Raw genomic sequence first — 22,428 nt, 5'->3', positions numbered from 1 at the left:
GAGATTGAATTAATCCAGGAACCTCTGTGAAGTTGTTTTATCACATGAGTACTCAGTTACAAAACAGTCACATCCTTTCTGCTTTTTCTTTATGCACATGTACTGTGTTTAGACATCCCTTCCTGTTCCTCCCCCAGGTGGGAAGGACCTACAGACCTGTGGGTCCATCCTGTACTGTAATTTGGGATTGCTGCAGAAGCACAGCATAACTCAAGTGTTTGCAGTGCTCTACGTCAAAGCCGATTTGGGGATGCTTTAATCTCCAGATTAATGAGGGAATAGATGTGCCTAGGGGCTCTGTAATCTAGAGATTACTGAGAGGACTGGGAGCAGGTAATGATGAGACTGACCCACTGCAGATGGACTGTGAGGAGGTGCCTGGTCACTGGTGCTGGCTTGCATCTGTCTGTCTCCTCAGTTCTGTGCAAGAACCAAGCTGTTGCCTCTCCAGTGCTGGGGAAAGCTGGGTCCCTCCCTGCAGGCACCAAGAGCACGCAGAGGGCTCTGGCCTTACAGCCTGGAGTGACCCTGGTCCCTGTTGCTGTGGGGTCTGCGTGTTCTGGGGACCAGCTGCAGCAGGTCAGAACCCAGTGCTGGTCAGGCCCTCCAGCCCAGGACCCCGAGCTGTGCTGTGGGTGCTTGCAGGTGATCCTTGGGGTGCCAGCCAGGACAGCCCTGTCATCAGGTTTTGAAATGGAATTGAGGGCCTTGGTGGAGTGGTCAGGATTTACTAAATGTAGAGAGACCACCTCTGGTTGATGAGCCCCGAGCTGAGCACTGCAGAGGGTAGGAGATATTAGTGGGAACGTTGCACGGTTGCTGTTTGTGCATCACCTGTTGTCTGTTGGAGACAGGACCCTGGGTGGGATGTGCTCCTCATCTGACCCAGCAGACTGCTCCTGTGGCTGCTCCTGGGAACAGGAGTCTGCAGGGCTTTGCCAAAGCCCTGGCGCCTCCTCCCAAAAGAGCTGGTGAGATCTGGTGCCTGGAAGGTCAGTAGGTGGGAGGGCTCAATGCCGTGGCAGACATCAGCTTCCCTAGCTCTGCAAGCTGGAGCAGAGGGGTACCCCTGCCAGCAGGCACAGAATCATACAACAATTAAGGTTGAAAAAGCCCTCCAAGATTATTGAGTCCGGACTTGCTTGTTAGTGATTGGCTGGGGGAATAAATGCTTGTGGAAAAATTCCTTTGAGTATATCGTGCCAGCCGCTGGATCGCTCGGAGCTGCTGCGGGAGCTGGTGCCGCCCGTGCCCTGTGAGAGGTGTGCGGCTGGGCGGAGGCGAGGCACACGGAGCGGAGGATCACCGCGCAGGATGCTGAGCAGGCAGCCCGAAAACAGCGGCTGCTCGCTCCCTGCTCCTCCCCGGGCGGCTGTGCGGCCCCGCGGCCATGTGCTGAGCGGGCACAAAGCCCCGGCTGCGGGCAGGGCTGGCAGGGGCTCGGGCACCGGGCTCTGGGCACCCCGGCTGCGGGTAGGGCTGGCAGGGGCTCGGGCACCCCGGCAGTGCCCGGTGATCGCCGGCTCTGGCACCCCGGGGATGCCCGGTGATCCCCGGCTCTGGCACCCCGGCAGTGCCCGGTGATCCCCGGCTCGGGCACCCCGGCAGTGCCCGGTGATCCCCGGCTCGGGCACCCCGGCAGTGCCCGGTGATCCCCGGCTCTGGCACCCCGGGGTGCCCAAGCAGCCCAGGCACGCAGCGGGGCTCCGGGCAGCCAGTGCTGGTGCAGCTCCTGCACAGCCGGTGCGCCTGGAGCTGACCCAAAGACCCCCAGGCTTCTCAGCTCAGCATCCCTGTGCAGAGCTGCTGTGACTGCCGGGCACTGGAGCCCTGGGCAGGGCACCTGAGCTCTTTGCAGCCCACCCAAATCCCCACGACCTGGGGAGCTGGCGATTGCCCTGCCCTGTAGAGGGGCACTTGAGGCACAGCGAACCTGGAACTGGCCGGGGTCTGACCCCAGTGCTCTGGGGAAGGGTGAGATGCCACGGTGGCCACCCACCCCAGCATTTGGGCACTGGAGGCCAGATGTGTGCACATTGGTGGGTTGTTTGTGTGCTGTCAGGAATGCTGTCCCCAGCTCACCTCCCTGCCATCCTCCCAGAAAAGGTGTGATTGAGCTGTTGGAGTCAATATTCTCATTGAGGGCAGCAGTGGTTGTTGTTTTTCCCTGATGCATTATGCGCCTGATTCCTTGAGGGGAAGGGGTCGCCCTGTCTTGCCCAGGGGGTATCGGGATGGGGCAGGTGGCTGTGTGGTTTGTCTGGGGTTTCTGTTGTTTTGGAATTCAGCTTTTATCTGCTTCAGCCTCCAGCAGCACAGCCCTCACTGCAGCTCCAGCTCGCTGTTTCAGGTTCAGCTCACAGAGGGTGTTGTGGTCCTCTGAGGTGTGGTGTGTACCTGGGGAAGGAGGTAGGATGCCAGGCAGGTCAGGAGCTCTGTGTTGGGACACCACAGGGAGCTGCAGGGCCCCCACAGCCGGGCTCAGGGAGAGCAGAGTCACTTCCAGCCAGTTGAATATCCAGGAGGATCCTGCCTCCGTGGCAGTGCTGCTTGTCTGCATTGCACAGAACTGCTGTGCAGCCTTTTTGTTTCCTTCAAAGCCTGTTTCCTCACTTCCTCGGGTGCCACGAGTCAGCTGTTGGGCCATCTCTCCTAATGTCATGCTAAGGCAGGTCCTGGGAGGGGAAATGTAACTGGAATATAAACCAGAAACCAAAGTAGCCGATTAATCCCTCATTTTGATCTGCTCTGTCCTGCATTTCAGCTGATTCCCTGGTGTGGTCATAAAACACAACCATTATCTCAGCTTCCCCAATGTGCAAACAAATTGCTGTGATTTTCCTATGCTTGGATCAGTCCATATCCATATTCTCTGAACAACAATAAAACATTAATGGAGATAAAGACTGTTATCTCCCTCATGTCTATTTTGTCATTAGAATAACAACTTTAAATGTTAAGAGTGCTGGGATTTATAATGCCAAGCCTGCTCAGCAAAAATAAATCATGTTTCATAGAGCACATTACCATTTATTGCTGCTGTATTATCTCAAGCCAAGAGTGGGTGTTAACCCTGTGATAACGTCCTCAAAGGGGATTTTAAATAATTTTGTAGTTTAATTTAAAAATTCTGTTGACTGCCTGGTTTGATCTGCAACTCATTTTAGTGCAAGGGGTATCAAAGCTGAACCTCTCCAAATGCTGATAACGAGCTCACTGAGATGTACAACAGCGGGGGAAGCCCTGGACCCCAAAATAGCTTCTGGTTCAGCTGTAGCTTCAGTGAACCAGCCCAACACAGCCACACAAGCAGGGCTCCCTAAATGTGATCACTTTCAAGCTGTTGTAGACTTTGGGAGACCAATGGGTTTTTTAAGTTTCATCTTGGTGTTTTCATTCTTGCTATCTGGGCCCTCATCAGCTGACAGCAAACTCATGGCAAGAGAGATGTGTCTCAGTGATTTGACGTGTGACCTGAGCTGGTGTGGCTCCACAGTCCGTGCCCCTGTGGTGCTGCCCTGCTCTCACCCTGCCCTGGCGCCCTGACTGCTGCTGGGGATGGAGCAGTGCAGTGCCACAGCAGTGCACAGTGACGGCCAGCCAGCTCCAGACTGGTGTCCCCTGGCTGGCTGCAGCTGTGTCACAGTGAAGGCAGGGGCATGGCATGGCCCCTGAGGCAGGAGGAGCACCAGTGGGAGCTCACCCGCCTGTACCTGGCTGCGGGTGGGACGTGCCTGCTGTTCTAGTTCACTGGAAACCCCTGCAGTGATCAGGGGGACCCTTGCCCTTGGTGATCCAGAGCAGGGGATGGGGTCTGCTGCTGGAGGCTAGATGTCAGCAGTGGTGGAGGTTGCTTCAACCTCAGCTAGCAAGTTGTCCGTGGAAACACACATCTCTGTGGGATCTGGGGAATGGAAGAGGGAGAATTAGAGAGGCTGTTTTGGAGAGCCCTCCCTCACAATCCCTAAATAAACTTGGCCTTCGTTTCAGCAGGCTGACAGATTCTTAATTATAATAACAGCATGAACAGTGTTGCTTTGTAACTGGTTTCCCATTGAAAATTTCTGGCTAGCAGGAATGGTGTGCCAGATGTCTGCCTGTGATTGCCTCTGCTTGGGAAGATCTGTTCGGGTAGCACTCTCAGCTGGAGGATACGAGTCATGCAGGGATCCAGGGGCAGTCTGGTTGTTTGCCTGATTTCTTGGCAGAAGCCAGAGTCCCATCAGAATCTTTGCAAGTGTCTCTGCAGCAGTTTCCTTCTACAAATTGCTCTGTTTGAAGGCACCAGAGCAAACAGGGACCTGCGCCTCTCAGCAGTGACAAACTGTTGATTTCTGGCTAAATTTTGGTGATGGTGTTTCTCCACCCTGGCCTTAGGAGGGGGCTCTGGTCTGGGGATTCTGCAGCCCCCAGACCCAGCATGATTTCCATCTCTAGGTCATGGCTACCCTGCCAGCGCCTGGTGCTGCCTGGGAGTCCCAGGAGCTCTGCTGGCTTTGCTCAGCAATGCTCTGAGCTGTGAGCTGTGCTTCTGCTGTGCTCTTTGTGTTGAGTGGAAAGCACTCCAGAGGCACAGTCACTGTGGGGAGCCTCCGGGCTCTTGCTAGGCAGTGTGTTGTGGTGCTGGAGAAAACCCAGTGCTGATGGGCTGTCGTGCTGCTGGCATCCTGGAGGTACCTGAGGGAAGCCCCTCTGTCTCTGTGGAGCTCAGTACAAGCTCTCCTGCAGCACAGATCTGGCTATGGATCCTGTTTCACGCTGTCATTTGGCAACTTGATGTAATATTTTTCATTAGGAGTCCTGCAAAGTGCAGCAGCAAGGTGTTACTGATGGAGCAACTCCAGCTATAACAGGGTATTGGCTTTTTGATGGAAGTCATCAGGCAGAAAAACACTGGGCATAAAACAAAGCCAGAGATCAGTACCTGTGGCACTGAATGGTCGAATTCACCCGAGATTGTGGAGATGATGCTGTGCAGAGATTACCTTGTAGCTGGGGCTGTTTCTGGTGGCGGTGAGGCCAGATCCATCTCCCCTGGATCTTTAGATGGTCAGAGTTCCTCATCATTGCCATCAGTGGCAACAATTTCTGCTGACAGGCTGATTTGGAGGTCAGCCTGAGTCAGGCGCTTGAGAATTCGATCTGGGTGTAGCTTAGATGGGAGAAGAGTAGCACTTGGTTCTGATCCAACACACCTTCACGAGCAGCTCTCAAAGCCCTTCATAAACAGCATCTTACAGATGCCAGGCTGGGCATGGGTCTTGCTTTGAAGTTGGAGCTGAAGTCTGCTGTGTTACCTCGTTTGCATGAGGCTCTGGGGAGGACACTGAAGTCTTGTCATATTCGGACATTTGATCGAATGTAAGAACTTTCTAATTAGGATGTTTATGAGTTAATCACATGTGACACTTCGTTTGCTCCCTGCTGCAAGCCTGAGATGTGTGTGAGGATGTGGGGAAGTGGATCATCCTTTTTTTGGCTTTGTGTCACCCTAATGCATTATCTCCATCTGGTTGTCTCCTCCCTCCTTGTGTCCCTCAGCTGGGAGTGTGTACCAGTGGCTATTAATAGATGAATCCTGCAACAGTCTGTTCTTGCAGATGGGATTCTCAGCTTCTGAAGCCTAAAACTCATTACAAATAAAGCAATACGCTGTGTGGTCCTTAATACAATTAGCCCTGCTCGAAGTTAGTCTCCCAGGGCCAAATGCTGCTGTCAGTTTTCATGTAAGGTTGCCTGGGAGTGTCATGGCCTGTAGATCCCAACCCACATGTTCCCTTGCCCTGGCTGATTATGGACACAGCCGTGGTGCTTTGTCTGCTAAATACAGGTGTGAGATTCCGTCTGCTAAATACAGGTGTGGGATCCCATCCCTGACATCTCTGGCTGTGTGGTCCCAACGTCCTGTGTGGTTTACAGGGCTGGGAGGGCTGTGCTTCTACGTCTGTGTTACAGAAGGATGTTGTCTTCTGAGGCCTTTGACTTACCACCTATCTCCTTGAGCAGCCAAAACCAGCCACAGTGCAAGGTGTCCTCTTTGCACCAAGGTTCTCTCAGGCAGGCAGACCCATCTCCCCCTTCCTGACCTGTGGAAGGAGACAGAAGGACACAGGAATGTTCACAGGCATTTTGGGGATCTCTTTTCTTGGGGATGAGCAGTTGTGAACTGAAAAGCCCATATGGCTGCGGGCAGTTACTTGTGTCTCCACTTGCTGCTGTGCATGTCTGTGTGCTTGGCTGCACACACACACACAAACTCACAAACACACACACACTTGTCTGTGCCTCTAGTGAACCTTCTGGGCTTGGAGTCATGACTCTTGTCTTTTCCTTTCACTCACCCCTGCCCCTTCCCAGCTCCCCAGCTTCTCAAGGGACAAGTGGGTGGGTGCAGCCACGGACCTGCTGATGTGGGAGCAGCAGGAGAGTGGTGCAGGGTGAGCCAGAGCCCTCCTTCAGACACAGAGGGAAAGATTCTGCACAGAACTGCCAGAAACTGCTCCAAATTGTGCTCATGTCTGGTGTGTTTGCCTTTGCCAGGGACCCGAGCAGCCTGGGCAACCAGAGGGGCTTTGGAGTACTGTTCTGAAAGGCTTTGTTTCTTTAATTAAGAGGGCTCTGCTTTCTCTTGAGAAAGGAAGATGTGAGGCTGTTTTCAGATTAATTTTACCGCGCCTTGCATGCTCTGGAGGGACACATCCCAGCAGGAATGCTCGTGTTCCCGTGTGCAGGAAGCGTCTGTCCACGTCAGGCTGGGCGTCTTGCCCTGTCTCAGCATTTGCTGGGGATGGGCAAAGCACCTTGCCCCCCTTCCCCGGTGTGTTTGCAGGGCGTGGGGTGACCTCGGGGGTGAGCGCAGCAGTGAGCACGGCCAGTGCAGCCCTCCTGTCCCAGCAGGGCACCACAGCACCGCTCTGCTTGGCACTGCCTTGTCCCACAGGGGTGGGTCAGCCAGGCTGAGGGAGATGTGGTTTTCTCTTCCCTGCCTGGGAGTGATTTTCCTGCTCCAGGGAGGAGCCCTGCCCTGGTTTGAGGTACAGGTATACAGCTGAATTCCAGTTTTGGGAGGCACTTTGTTCTTGATCTCCTGATAGCTGCTGCCTCACCAAACCTCTTTCTTTCCCTGCCATCTGTTTCTGACAATGTGCAAAGTTATTGATGAGGTGATGAAATCAGAGGATTAGAGTTTGCCAGGAAAAGGGTTTTTTCCTCTGCATATGCAGTCTCAGGCCTTCAAATGAAACCAACCCCTTGGAAAACCTGTGTGTCAGGCTCAGGGCAGCAGCTCCTGGCTGGTGGTCTTGTGAGTAGTGGGTCCAGGCAGTGCCTTCTCAGTGCACACGCAGGGCTGGGAGGAGCTGTGGGTGGTAATTAGCAGTAGAAGAACACACCATGACATCATCTGAGCGAGCTGTCCCTGCTGGGTGCTCAGAGGGCACCGTGGTGTTTCCACCAGCGCTGCCTCCCGTGTCAGCGTGCTGACACACAGCTTCCTGGCTTGCTGGATTTAGCCTCTGTTAGTCCTTGGCAGCGCTATTTGGAGGCTGGAAGGCTATTTTAGGTGTATTTAATTACAGTTTTTTCTTGCTTAGTGAATAGCTGCAGTTATTAACATGCAGTGGAAAGGGTTACAGGAGATGGCAAATATTCAAGGCATTCTTTTGTCTTGTCCTCCAAAAGACAGAGAAAACAGTTACATTTATCAGCAAGTGCTGTTTTCTGACTAGCAGAGTTTGCAAGCAGTTTTCTGTGTTTCTTTTACTTTTCAAAAGCCATTGATTTTTGCAGTGTTGCAGTTAGAAAACAAGCCTCTAAACTGGAGTATTCCTGCATTTTAAAATGGACTTTCAGTCTCCTGCTGTCTTTTTATTGGTTTCCCAGCCCTGCTGAATGTTGCTTAAGTCAGCATGTTGTAATTGGCCTGTGGAGATCCGGGTCTGGCTGGTGTCACTTAAAACCCAAATGGCTTTGCAATAATGTCAGTGTTTCTGGACTTCCTGCACAGGAGCAAAGGTGCCCACTCCTGCACAGCTTGTACTGCATCTGTATTGACTGGGAGCACTTGGCTAATCGCTTCCTGTAATTAAATTCTTCACTAAGAATAAAGTTAATCTTCTCAGAGCATATAAAACCTGACCCGCAGCCTGAGCAGGCAGAAATGCTGCTGTTTATAGGCACCTTTATCCAAGTGTAAAGGGCCCATTCCCAAAGCAGAAGCAATTAGGATAATTAGATATTCCTTGTCCTGAGTCAGGGATATATAATAATAAACTATATGTGATATGGTAGTTTTCTGCTTGAGGTTCCATAGACTCTTGAGGTTGGAAGGGACTTTTTTGCCCATTTTGGGACATTTTGCCCATTCCTCATGCTCTGGTAAGACACCACTCAGCCCTGTACATTTGATGGGATCACCAGTTCTCCTTGTCAGGGTGCTGGGGCTGGCTGGGGCTTTGTTGGGTTTTAAAGCTTTTTACATTTGCATTTCCTCTGTTTGATGATGCTCAATAAGTTTGGCAGAGAGAAATGGATGAGACTTTCCCCAACTTTTCTTCTCTTTGTTTACATAAACACATTAATAAACTAATTGCCCAAATCCTTGCTGGCTGGCAGCAGCATTAAGCTTGCTATAGGCCGCTGACTTAAACCATATGGTTTGGTCCCAAGGCTTCTTTGGGTTTTTAGAAGAGGTTTAAAAAGTGCCTCTTTGCATCATCTTGAAACATTAACATTCCAAGCACAAATAGTTTTGCATAATTTATTACTCTCACTGTAGCTTTGCTCATACCCCAAAGTTCAACTTCAAAGTACTGCATCCTCACTCCTCATTATTTATGTACAGCAAAACAAAACAACAGTAAGAGCCAACCAGGCATTGCTGTGTTTCATTGGATGGAGAAACTCAGACTTCTTCTGTAGCCATATCGTTTCTTGTTCAATTATTAAGAGCCAAATTCAGAAGGAAGGTAACATTTCCAGGATCCTTTCCTGGAACGCAGGAGTGCTTCTGGAGAGAAAGTGTGTGGTACCCGGAGGAGGCCAGGTACTTGCCATCACTGTTCAATTTGGACAATTACAGTACATTTGTCAGTTCCACTTTTATTCAGAGTGAAATCCACTTGCCAGTTCTCACACAGTTTCAGTGCAGCAGTATTTCATCAGCAAACAGTGTCAATGGTGCCCGATATGACAGGGCTAATATCCATTCCCCTGGTTTATTTTGTGAGACCTGTTATCTTTGCAACAAATATTGTATCTGAAATCAGAAATGTGGGTGAAACTCACAGCAATGCCCCAGTGAGGACAGTGTTAGGGAGAACTCTGAAGCAGAACCCTGGCCTCCTTCACTGTGAAACCTGGTGTGCCAGCTGGGTTCCCCCAGCATGGGCTGGGGTTCCTGCCCATCAGTTCTGCCCCAGCTGATGGACTGTCATGCAGAGCACTGGGCAGAGTCTGCATTCCTCCCACCATTGTGCAAATATGGGTGCCAGGAAGATGTCAGCCACTGCATTAGATGAGGGCTGAATAAATCAGTGTGCACGGATCATTGAGCCTCTTTGTTGTAAAACAAATGGCCTGTGGTCAGTTAATCATGTAAAGAAACATCTCCCAGACCTCATGGCATTATTCATAAGTACTAAATCCTCTTGCAGTTTCATAAGCAGAATCTCTGTTAAAATATGGGGAAATTACAAGCTGGAACAGTGGTTGGAGATGTGGCTGCCACATACTATGGGGAAAAGGAGCAAGAGATTTTTTTTCTCTTGCAAAGGTCTCGTCTCTCCCTCATCTGAACCATGCCTTTGCCTGCAGCTCACAGGTCTCCTTGTGCTGGACACTGCTTGCTGTGAGAGCCCAGCCTGTTGGGAGCTGTGGGAGCCCTGTGAGGGACAGCGCGTGCCCTGGGCTGCTGTCCAGGCTGTCCTGGTCCGTGGCTGGTGGCTGTGGAGCCCCCAGTCCCCCAGTGTCAGCCCCTGGCGTGGGTGCCCCTGGCTCTCAGCCATTGTGGTGCAAAGGAGGACTGGCAGCAGCCTGGGCCCCGGGCAGTCTGGTTTGGCTGGTTTGGCTGGTCTGGTCATCGTTTGGCACCTGGTCTGGCTTGTCTTGGCATTGCCCCCTCCATGTGATGTGGCCATCTTGGTACTGAGAAATGGCCTTTGTTTCCTGCCCTGGTTTCTCCCTGCTGGAAGGGGAATGAGTGTGCTGGAAGGCTGCCTGTTCTGATGGTAACTCCCAAAGTCTGTCTGCCCTCTGCTCCAGTGCTGTCCCCACTGCTCTGTGGTGAGACAAGTGGGAGCAGTAGAAGGTCACAGATTCACTGTGCTGTTTTTATCCAGGTTTACCTAATTCTTTGTTAAATGGCTTTGAGGTGGCTCCCAGCCATGTGAAGCTGGGCTCTCTGGGCCATGTCCAAAGGGGCAGCTACTTTCCCATAGCACCTCTCTGCTTGGCCTGTGGTCCCTGAACATCCATTTCTTCTGCTGAAGGCCTGGAATTGATGTCTGTTGCTTTTCCATCATGATTTAGAAGAAGCCCCCTAACTGTGGTGTCCCAATTTTCAGTTCGTGTTTCAAGCAAGTGGCTCTTATGTGTTGCCAGCCCTCAGCACGTTCACTTGTTAAATTATGCACATGCTAATGAAGTGTGAAAATCAGCCAAATAACAACTCTCTGTAATCGCTTAATGTCCCCAGAGCATTGTGGCTTTTTTTTATTATTATTATTTTATGATTTGTGACCCATTCTAATAATGTTTCTGCAGGGCGTTATTCCAACAACTGGGGTTAATTAGCATTTTCACTTTTTCCCCTTCTGAATGAAGCCCAAACTTGCTCACAGCCCACAGTGCAGTTTGTTTTCTGTTTTGAATTCAATAATGCCTAGGTTTCGATCAGAATGGGAAGCAGCTTTCCAGCAGAGCTGTTAAAATCCACAGCCTTGCCCCCAGCATACACTCACCCCACTCCTCTCGTGTCAGAAACAGCCTTGTGTTCAGGGTTGTTGTGCCTTGGTGTCACACCATTCACCTGTGATTAAGGTGGAGTCACAATCCTCAGACAAACAGAGCTTCATTCAAAGTGCTGTCCTGTGCTAGCTGTGTCCTCTGCCTGATGCTGCAGCCTGCTGGGAGCTGCTGTGCCCCAGGGCAAAGCTGAAGCCCCCGTTCCCCTTGGACACGGGTAGGAAGGCTGGGCAGGCAGTCACTTGAAGCAGAACCAGTGATAGCCCCGACAGCAGATCCGTGGCAGAGTCACAAACTGCTCAAGAGGAGCCTTGGTGGCCGGAGGGCTGGGTGTGCCCCAAGGTGTGCTGCTGCTCGTGGAGCTGCTGGCAGGGCTGTGCCATGTCTGGGCAAGGGGCAGCTCCCGGCCCCTGCCTGGCCTCCGTGTGCCTCTGCATCTGCCACTAGTTTAGAACAGACTGATCACTTTTCCATGCACTCTGGCTGACTTTGGTGTGTGGCTGTGTTGATGATAAGACCCTGCTGGGAGCAGCCAGGTTCAGCTCTGACTCTGGTCCCTGCACTGGGGTGGATGAACAATGTCAAGATTATCTCAGCCCAACAGTTTGGTCAAAAATATTTTCCACTGATCCTGCCTGGGGAAGCACCATGTTTAGCTTCAATGATACAGCCCTGACACCAGAAAAAGAGCTTCCAGCAAAGACTTTTAATTCCCTGTCAGAATCAACGTAATTAAATCCCCTCTGACGGGAAGAGGGTTTTCACTGGATCTAGTGCCTGTCCATGCTTCTATTTGGAAGCCTCTAACATCCCTGAATTTATTCCCTGTAACAAACAAGGGTTTTGTTTCCACTAAAGAAGCTGTATATATGAAATTTGTTATTTTCAAGCAGAAATATTTGTTATTTACACTTGCAGTTTATAAACAAGTGGTTTTCACTCTCTGTAACTTACCAGCAGGAGCCAGGAATGCTGCCTTGCCCACAGAGACCCTGGGCCTTCCCCAGGGACTTGAGACATTTGGGTGCTTCCTGCACCCCAAGTGGCAAAACTTGTAAAGTTCAAAGACAGGCTCATTTATAGCTGCAATCTGCTCCTTCAAGCTGCTGCACAAATCACTTTTAAGCAATTCATTTCAGCGGCTCAGGACATCACTTAATGAACCCAACTAAATTGAAAGAAAGAAAGTTTAATTAAAATACTGCAAGGGAAATGTCTTGAGACAAGCTCTTCCAGGAGCAGGTTGAAAATGATGGCACAGACATCTGTCTTCCATAGGAAGAAATGTTAAAGTCGGCAGAAAATTTAGTTTGTGATGAGTTTCAGAGGGAGCAGATAAAGAATGTGTTGTGGTCTGGCCCCATGCAGGAGCTCTGGGTCACCGTGAGCCCCTGCAGAGCCTTGTGAAGGGTTGGTGCCCCAGCAAGGAGTGCTGACAGTGGCAGGCAGTGGCACTGGGACACATGTGGGGGCAGAACCTGGCAGTGGCCACCTGCCACGGGTGTCTTTGGCACTCTGGGAATGGGCACGTCCCGGAGGGAGGACCCTGAGTGGCAGCAGGAGGGCAGTGGGGTGTGCTGACCTTCCAGAGAGGGGTCTGTGGGCACTGGGACGAGGCAGGGGAAATGCTGCTGGCAGAGCACTCTGGTGGCTGATGTCAGTTTGAAATATCCTGTCTGCCCAGACACGGGTACTGAGGAGGGGGTGGCTCTGCCCAGGGCTCTGCCCGGTGCTCTGCCTGCCCCAGTCCCATTGTGCTGCCATCTTACTCAGTACAGCCCCAGATGTTGGATTAAGCCATCTTTGGCTGGTTAAATTCAAATCTGTGCAACAAATGCCAAGGACTGTCTGCACAGTGTTGGTGTGTTTGCTTTCCCGTTGGAATTGGAGCGTTAAGAACATTTTTTCAAATGCCACCACTCTGATGGGCACGGATCCTGCGGGTGCTCACTGCAGGGAGGTGGGCTATGGCAGAGAAGGGCAGTTTCCCATGCAGAAGGTGTTCATATTCCATCAGCCACATTCCCCATTTGCCTCCTCCCATTCCCCTTCGTGTGCCAGACCCACGGTGTCTCACTGCTGACCCACCTGTGTTTGTGTCTTGGTGCTGCCCCCAGGGCTGACCCGCCTGCAGGCAGCTCATTCAGTCACCCTGTGCCCAGGTTTGCCCACGGGCACCCATCACTGGAGTCTCCACGTGGGCACTGTGATTTGGGATCCCCTGTGGACCCAGTGCCAGCTTTCTGTGAGAAGCTCCTGTTGCAGTAGGTGCATGTTGTGCCTCCCCTGCTCAGCCACGGGGCTTGTTCCAGGGGCACCAAACTGGAATAATGTGACAGAGAATGACATCAGAGCAAGATGGCAACAAAATTGGGTTGTAAGCTGAAAATAGCTGCTTTACATGAGAGCAAAGAGTGCTGCTTCTGAATTTTACTGACTTAGCTGACATTTGGGTACTTCTAATTAAAATTTTTCAACAGTCAATAGTTTTTGCTGATCAGCTAACAGATGGCTGCAGCAGGATGACCAGAAAGACAGACTGCATGGCACATGAAGTGTGCTGGAAAGCATCCATGCCCGTGTCTGCACACCGACCCTTCGTCTGCCAGAGGAGAAGTGCAGGGTGTGCATCTGAGTGTCCTGGGCTTGTCCCCAGGACTCAGGGGTGTACTGAGGGGCAGACCTGGTGGCGTTACCTTTTGAGAAAAGCAGCTTTTGTGTTCCTGCTGCAGATAAAGATCTTGTAAGTAGTAGGAGCTCAGTATTGTTACCATCTGTGAGTATCTCCCTGTGTCAGATGTTCAGGTTTTCAGCAACCAGTGATGTCCCTGGAAATCATAGGTTTTCAGAAGGTATTTTGGAACCAGGCCACTTTTTAGGTTGCTTATGCCTTTATGCCCAAGCATGAGAAGTGCCCTGACAGTTCTGTGGCAGAAATCATCAGAATTTTTAAAGGTTTTACTGTGGAAAGGGTGGAGGACTTGATCAATGCTCAGCTGCTTTTTACAAAGTCTCTTTTTTTTTTTTTTAAGGGTGTATTTTGCAGATGGACTTGGATTTTCCATCACTATTCCTAAGCCCAAATCAGCCATTTTGAGGAGGTTGTGTCTGCTGTGCAGCTAAGCCTCTTGGCACAGGGATGCAGCATAAATCCTGCAGGGAGCCAAGGGACAGAGCAGTGGGATGAGTTGCCTGGAATGCTCTGGCAGTGTGAGCCAGCACAGGCAGTGAGTGCGGGGAGCAGCCGAGCACAGGGCAGGGGGGCACGGGCAGGAGGGCAGGCTGCTGCCAGCCTGAGCCACTGCCCCAGTGCTGTCCCCTGAGCCCAGCCCTGGGAGCACCAGGGAGGCACGGAGGGCTGCCCTGATGAACCCGTGTGTGAATGCAAGATGAATAATGTAGAAAAGAATAGTAAACAGAGAAAAAAGTCATTCAAGAAACTGTGGGTTTCAGTAACTGCCCAACTCTCAGTCAGTTTGCTTTTAAGCCCCTAAGATTAGCTCTGTTGGTTAGAGCATGGTGCCAAGCTTGTGAGTTCAGTCTCTGTATGGGGCAGTCACTGACTCGGAGATCCTTGCAGATCCCTTTCAACTCAGAATATTCTGGGATTTCTTAAAAGAAGTTGCCTGTAGACCATGGTTTGTGGTTATCTCAGGTGCACATGCAGAGGGTCTGTCCTGCCACAGCCTGGACTGTTCACTGGGGTAGGACCTGTGAGCCTCTCCCACCCACCCAGAGCTGGGGCTGATGCTGGGGCTGCTTGGCTCTCCTGGCAGCAGGGTGTTCTGGGGCACCCTAGAGCAGCTCTTGGCTTTCCTCACAAAGTGAGGGTTATTTGCACTGCTAGAGAGATTCTTGGGTCCCAGGCTAATTGTCTTGATTTACTTGCTGTCCTGGCACCACAGGTGCGATGTGTAACAGCTTAATTCAGGTGTTCATAGCCTGACCAATTAAAAATTGCCATTAATCCAAGAGTTAATGGGTTGTGCATCTTGATGCAGATAGAAGAGTTTTGTGTTGTGTGCATGCCCAGGACCCAGCAGGACTGGTGGGCAGGCTTGGGTGCTGTGTGGGGCCAGGGCAGCTGGGCCAAAGGCAGCTCTCCTGCCCTGCTTCACTCTGTTCACCTGCTCAGGTGGGCTAGCTGTGGCTCTGCCTGAAAGCTGCCCCTCCCTTCCCTTTCTGTTTTACTGTTCTGCTCCTGTCGATGGCCCAGCCCATCACATCCCCTGGTCTCTGCTGGTGCACTGGGCTCTGGAGCAGCGCTTGCTCCTCGCCCTGGGCCCCTGGGGCTGTGAGAGCCCCTGGGGCTGTGAGAGCCCCTGCTCCCTGGGAGTCTGTGCTGACCCCTTCCATGAGGTAATTTCCTCCTGAACTCTCCTTTCCATCAGCTCCAGTAAATTACACCTGGCCAGGATGATGGAATGATGTAAGTTCACATTCTTGCACGCTGGCATTCTGAAATGTGTGCCTTGGTGGGGGATGCTGAGTGACACGAGGGCTGCTGCCAGATGGGAGTTTCTTTCATCCACGTTGGGTAGCACGAAATTCCTCTTTGCTGTAACAAGGGCACAGAAATTTGGAATGTGCCAGTATTTTTAGCTGCTCAGTCTAGGAGTGTTATTCCATTCTGGGGAAGAGGAGCAGCTGTTGGTAGCTCTGCAGCATCATGTTGTGATGAGGAGCAGGGTCCAGCCCTGCCCGAGCTGCTGGGGGTGCCGAGTGAGTCTTGACTCCCCATGACCCAGCCTGATCCCTGCAGGAGCAGGACTCACGATGGCTGGAGGGGTGGGCCTGCCCCTGGCTGGGAGCTGGGAGCTCTTCAGGCATGGTGCTTTCCACTAACCCATCCCTCGCTCACCACAGCCCTGGCCTGACTGGGATGAAGGGGTCGGGCAGCTGCCGTGCCATGCTGGGCTGTGCCATGCCATGCTGTGCCATGCCATGCCATTCTGGGCCATGCCATGCTGGACCTTGGCTTGCTGTGCTTCACTTTGTGGTGTCAGCAAGCTATGGTGTTTCAGGGCGTTTTGCTGATCCTCCAGATCCTTACTGGGCTTAATGCAGTGGAATTGATTTCTGTTTCCCAGGCTATGATTCACCTCAGCAGGGGATAATCAATGCCAATCAATCACGTGTGATTTTGCATGCTGTTAGATTGCAGTTTAACCTCTGCTGTCCTTTGCCCTCATGCCCCCCTGCCGTGGACCACACAGTTTGGGGCAGGATTGATGGCCCAGGCTCCCCACATTGCCCTGCACATTGTGCCTAGCCCTGCTCTGGTGGACTTGGATGCCAGCTCCTTGTCCCCTTCAGCTCCATGGCCTCGCCCAGGCTTTCTTCCTCTCTATCCTGCCATTTCTGTACCTGAGGGGCTCTAAAGTCCCCCCCGGTTCAGTTCTTGTCTGACACTTTTTCATGGCCAGGGAAGGGAGTTGCATTCCAGCCTTTGAATGAGCCTCTTGCTCTGCCTGCTGGGCTGGGGGCTGAGGGTCCAGCTCTGCTGCAGCTGCTGGCTGTGCTGGGTTAAATCTGGCCTGACAGAGGGGAGAGAAGCTCCTGGCTCCTTCAGAGTGCCTTCAGTGTCCAGGCCTGAGCTCTGGTAGGGCCACAGCTCCCATCAAACTGCACATAAAGCCCGGCCGTGGACCACACAGTTTGGGGCAGGATTGATGGCCCAGGCTCCCCACACTGCCCTGCACATTGTGCCTAGCCCTGCTCTGGTGGACTTGGATGCCAGCTCCTTGTCCCCTTCAGCTCCATGGCCTCGCCCAGGCTTTCTTCCTCTCTATCCTGCCATTTCTGTACCTGAGGGGCCCTCTCTGACACTTTTTCATGGGCAGGGAAGGGAGTTGCATTCCAGCCTTTGAATGAGCCTCTTGCTCTGCCTGCTGGGCTGGGGGCTGAGGGTCCAGCTCTGCTGCAGCTGCTGGCTGTGCTGGGTTAAATCTGGCCTGACAGAGGGGAGAGAAGCTCCTGGCTCCTTCAGAGTGCCTTCAGTGTCCAGGCCTGAGCTCTGACAGGGCCACAGCTCCCATCAAACTGCACATAAAGCCCGGCCGTGGAGGTGAATTCCTCAGCACTGATGGCAATGCCTTTCAGAGTAAACACTGTGCTGGCTCTTGTTTTTTTGTCTGTTTTAAGAGAGGCAGACAGAAAGGGAGACCAAAGGGGTTTCTTTTAAACAGGGAAATGTAGAGTCTCACCATTTTCTGAGCAAAGCAAGACCACAGCCTGTCACTGAGGGTCAGACATCCTTGACAAGCTGAGGATTGGGCTGTTAGTCAGTTGTAGTTCTAATGTTTGTGTCCTTCTCAAAACCCCTTTCTGAGCTCAGGGTCTGTCTCCTGCTGTGGTGTAGTGGGATGCAGAGAAGGTGGGATGCACTGAGACCTCCACAGGGGATCTATGGGTGGACCTGTGCTCTGGCTCTCCCATTACCAGACGTTGCCTCCATAAGCCCCTTAATTTTTCATTACCCTTTTGCTGTCTTCATCCTGGGTGGTTTCAGATGTGGGTTTTGTCCTCAATTGACAGGACCTGTTGTTGTCCCACTTGCTCTGTCCCTCGTGGGCGAGCAGAGCAGGGAGTGGCTGCTGTGCCATGGCTTGGTTGTGCTCCCAGCCAGGGGCCACATCTCCATCTCCTTGGCAAACCCTGCAGCCACCACTCCCTTGGGGGGTCCAGTGGGGGATGAGGGATGTGGCTGTGGTGAGTTATTACCCCACACTTATCAGTGTTAAACTCGACTTGGCAACTCATAGCCTGGGATTTGAATGACCTAAATCCTTCCTTTGGCAGCCTGGTTTGCTGTTATTTATGGTGCTTCCCAATTTATTATCATCTGCAGTTGGAAGCTTTGTGCATGGTGCTGTCCACCGAGTGATTTATGCACAGTAAAGAGAGCAGAGCATCCAGAGCCACGCTCCCCAGACCCCTCCTGTCCCCTGGCACCAGAGCTGAGCAGGCAGGGGAGGGCAGGGGCTGCCCCAGAAACACAGAGTTCTGTCTGGGGAAGGAATTGGCTCGATGGTGTCATCAGGACAGCTCCTGGGGCTGGGCTGTGGCAGAGCACCGGGGCTGTGAAGGGTCAGGAGCACAAGGCTGATGAGGAGCAGCTGAGGAAGCTGGGGAGGGGCTCAGCCTGGAGAAAAGGAGGCTCAGGGGGCCCTTGTGGCTCTGCACAGCTCCTGACAGGAGGGGACAGGTTCTTCTTGCACCAGAAGGGAAGTTTAGTTTGGATATTAGGAAAAATTCCTTCTCTGAAAGGGCTGACCAGCCCTGGCACAGGCTGCAGTGATGGAGTCACCATCCCTGGAGGGATGTAACAGATGTGTAGCTGTGGCACTTGGGGACATGGGTTAGTGGTGACCTTGACAGTGCTGGGGGAATGGTTGGATTCGATTTCAGGGGCTTTCCCACCTAAATGATTCCGTGACTGTGTGTGGTCACAGACCTGCCTCTCACTTCCTACCCCAAAGGAGGCATGTTCCACTGGGACAGCAGGCAGAGGGCAGAGCCCTGGAGGGCTGGGGGCACCCTCTGCCCGCTGGGTTTGACTCCAGGGATGTCCCTGCCATGGAGTGGCTGCACTGCTGTGGCCTGGGCCTCACAGGGGTGTCATCCTGTGCACACTGGGGCCACGAGCTCCTGGCACAGGTGTTGGGACAGGTGTTGGGACAGGCGTGGTGTCCCGTGGCCTCCCCAGGACAGGCGGGACCAGGGCCCTTTGCATGGAGCTGCTGGAGCAGATGGGATGTGCCAGGAGCGGGGATGATGTGCCTGGAAGGCTTTGGGAGCGAGGACAGGGTGCTTGGGGTGCTCTGGGAGCAGGGATGTGACAGCCAGGCCCCTGCCCAGCTGGGCAGAAGGAGAGGGGTGGCTGTGTGGGCAGCTCCCTGCTGCAGAGCAGGCTGCTCCAGGGATCCAGGAGGTCTCAGCACCGACTGCAGCTTCCCCAGTTTATCTTCTTTCTTTTTAAGAACATTCATTCCCTGTTCCTGGCAGAGAGCATGCCTTCCTCCACGCTGGGAGAGGGGGAGGGGGGTGTGTTGTAAATTTCCCATTTTTCTGATAAAACTGTATCGCTACGGCGGAAATCAAATCCCATCTTGGATATTTTTAGCATGAGAGCATGAAGGCACAGAGATGCCGAGGGAAGGGAGGATGGGAGGGGAGGGAGGACGACGGGCTGGGTCTCCATGGAAACTGTTTGCTTTAAATTCCCGCATTGGGGCACTGGGTGTGTAGGAGGTGATGAAGGAAAGGAAAAAGCAAAAAAGAGGCAAGGTTTTTTCCTTTCTGTTGTCACAAAACTGCTGAAGGAACCTTAGGAGAAATGGGCATAAATTATTGATCATCTCAACACGAGTACATGTGCATTTTCATTAGCAACCACCCTGTCGTGTCTCTCGAGGGTGCAGGTGGGGTGTGCAGCAGCCGTGACCGACCTCTGGCTGCTTCAGAGACACCTTTGGAAAGGAGCTGGTGTCACTCTCTGATCCTGAGCTGGTTCCTCTGTGGGACTCCCCCAGCTGCCCTCTGGATGTTCTTCTGTGCCAGGCTGCTGTTACTGCCCAGACACACCAGGGAAAGAGCCAGTGCCCAGACCATGGGTGCTGGGGGAATGGTGCTTCTGTCAGCTGGGGTGGATTTGGGCTTGGGCTGGATGCTTCTACTCACAAGAGGGTTTTTTAATATTTAGGGTATTTTTTTAAAATGTGAAAGTGTAGTTATCCAGGCTCTATTGGTATCCTTGTCTGAAGTCCTGATGATGGGCATGAGTACAGCTCAGGTCTGGGGGATGTGTGGATGTGAAACCCCCTTGTCCATGGGTGCAGTGTACATGGGCGCTGGGCTGGGGTGGCACGAGGGTGTCTGTGGTGCCTGGCCCTGGTGGCTCAGACCACAGCCCTGCTCTCAGGCTGCTGCCTTAGATCATGTCTGAAAAGCACCTCACTGCAGCGCACAAAGTTATTTTTAATTCATTGAAAAGGGAATGACCTAAAACCAGCAGCTGGTAATGGAGAGGATTAAATAGAGCAAAACAGGTACGTTTTCAATTGAGTAATTTTAGAAGGAAGCAGCATGTCTCATTATGAGGTGCACGTTAGCACTGCCCAGCCAGAGCCACTGAGTCCCCTGGCTGCTGCTGGAGCAGCTGCTCCCAGCCGGCTCCCAGCGTCATCCGTGTGACACCTGGGGACACCAGGCTCAGCCCATGGCTCACAGTGATGCTCTCCAGGGTGGGGTCACCTGCTGCAGCAGTGAAGCCTCAGTGTGAGCCAGGGCTGAGCTGGAGCTGCTAGCCAGGCTTGGTGCCAAACACAGAAGCCTCTTGCTCAGCTGGGACGCTGTCTGGGGCACAGAGGTGTTGTTTTGGGGCAGCCCGTGGGTGTGTGAGGGGGCTCTCAGGTGCCCTGTCTGGGTGGTGCTGCAGCAGGGGGTGTGGGCTTGGGGGATGCTGTCTGGGCTGGCATCCTGGAGGACAGACCCCAGGGGTGTTCCGAGCTGCACCACGAGCTTGGGCCACTTGCTGCATTTGGTCTTTTCTCGTTTGCTGAGGTAGCTTTCTAGGCTGTATCTGGGATAAAACTCCTGGGGAGGGAGAGGGGGCAGCTCAGGTTATATGTCTCTGAGGCTCTCTCTGCTGGCACACACCAGAGCTAACACGCAGGAGGAACCAGAGCACTGCTCAGAGGGCTCTGAGTGGCCACAGCCCGGGCAGTGCCATGGCTTGTGGGCACAGCCAGTGCTTGCAGCCGTGGCCAGCACCCTGCCCTGAGCCCTGGGCTGCAGCCCTGCCAGCCCTGGTGCTGCAGACGTGAGAAGGGCAGGAGTGAGCTGAGCTGGCAGCTGATATGGCCAAGTGTTCATGGCAGAGCCTGTCCTGTGCTGAGGCTCCGGGGCTGCAGTCATTCTTCCAGTTCCCCAGCTTCTTCATGCTGCTGGAGAGTGGCTCCCCAGGCAGTGGGTGAGCACCAGTTGGGCAGTAATTGCTGTGGAATTAACCTCTGACATTCTTCTAAAAATAGGCCAAATAAATCCAATCATTAGCAGCTCCCCCTGCGCTGCCTGGAGGGTAAACACTGCAGATTAAAGCGTTTGCACTTACAGGTCTCTGTGTGTCCCCTGGCTTCTCCTGCCACTGAGCCCAGAATCCTGCAGATGGACCCTGGTTTGTGGGGAAGGGGAGTGGTGTCAGTGCAGGGCCTTTTCAGCTGAGGGAGGGCTGACAGGCACCACCTTGGTAGGCGATGGTAGCTTCAGCAGGGGAAAGCAGCAATGTTGATGCAGTCACCAGAGCTGTTCTACCTGAGAAGCTCAGGGAGAGAGGACAAAGGTGAGGTTAACCTGCCTGCTCCCTCTCCTCAGGGTGAAGGCAAACCACCACCCAGGCAGAGGGTGGCACGAGGGCCAGGTGGGAGCCAGCTCTGCCCATCAGCCAGGTGCTGAGAGGAGATGCTGGGGGCACCCGCAGCACCAAGCCCTCCCCAGGCCCCAGGAATTGATTGTGTCACCCCACATGGTGTGGGCAACTCCCCAGGGCACGAGGGGAGCATGCTGTGCCATGCTGTGCCGTGCCACACTGTAGTGCCCAGCCCTGGGCCCCTGCTGTGACAGCAGTCCTCAGGCTGCACTGAGCACAGGCACAGTACCTGGAAATCCACTGGAACCAGAGCTGGGACACAGGCCGGGGCAGGGGGCCATGACAGCATAATGCTGAGCCCGTTCAGTGTTAAAGATGATAGAAAAACAGGGATTTATGGAGGTGCCACAGGGTACCAACGAGGCATGTCGCTGTACAGGGCATGGAGCTTCCTGGATGCCTGTGGAAGTCAGGCTGCAGTTACTGAAACTGTCTTTGTCTTCTCTTTACCAGCTGACATCATCTCCACTGTTGAGTTCAACCACACTGGAGAGTTACTGGCAACAGGGGACAAGGGGGGCCGGGTTGTAATATTTCAGCGTGAGCAGGAGGTGAGTGCCAGTGAATGCAAAATGCCATTTTATCCTTTTAAGTGAAGCGTCCTGCTGTTCCCTAATCCGTCTGTGTCACTCCTAAGCTCAGGGCTCTCCTGGCATACTACGAGCTGAAAAGCAGCTGTTAACATCAGCAGGGCCAGTTTTCCTCCTGCCAAACACCTTCCAAGCATCACATTGCCTGCATCCTTCTGCTCCAGGTGTAACAGGGACCAGGCAGCGCATCTGAGTGTGTGGCAAGTGCCCACCTTAGGGACGACACCACCCCAAGAACCCCTCATACCACCAAAATTCTGCCATCCACCAGTGTAGATGGATGCAACAATTAAGTTTCCCTTCCAAAACTTTGCTCAGAAGTGCTAGCAAATGCTTTGTTGGAAGCTGTGGGTTGTGCCTGCTGGAGAAGCGTGTGGTCAGCCTTCAGCATGGCCCTGTGCTGGCGGGCACCCTGCCAGCCTGGCTGGGGGAGCTGTGCCTGCTCCT

General features: G+C 53.0%; 1 protein-coding gene across 2 annotated transcripts in view; it reads left to right on the top strand.

Annotated features, from left to right (window-relative positions):
* The window catches only part of PPP2R2B (protein phosphatase 2 regulatory subunit Bbeta), a 55,876-nt gene that overhangs the window by 21,570 nt on the left and 11,878 nt on the right, over window positions 1-22,428 (top strand). For both annotated transcript variants that reach the window (XM_039701698.1, XM_039701699.1), the window contains one exon: window positions 21,845-21,942. In XM_039701698.1, the coding sequence (XP_039557632.1) occupies window positions 21,845-21,942 (98 nt within the window). The remainder of the gene's footprint in view (window positions 1-21,844; window positions 21,943-22,428) is intronic.

Source organism: Passer montanus, unplaced genomic scaffold (genome assembly GCF_014805655.1).
Source record: "Passer montanus isolate IOZ18808 unplaced genomic scaffold, ASM1480565v1 scaffold15, whole genome shotgun sequence".
Classification (NCBI taxonomy): Eukaryota; Metazoa; Chordata; class Aves; order Passeriformes; family Passeridae; genus Passer; species Passer montanus.
This window is presented reverse-complemented; position numbering and strand designations above follow the sequence as displayed.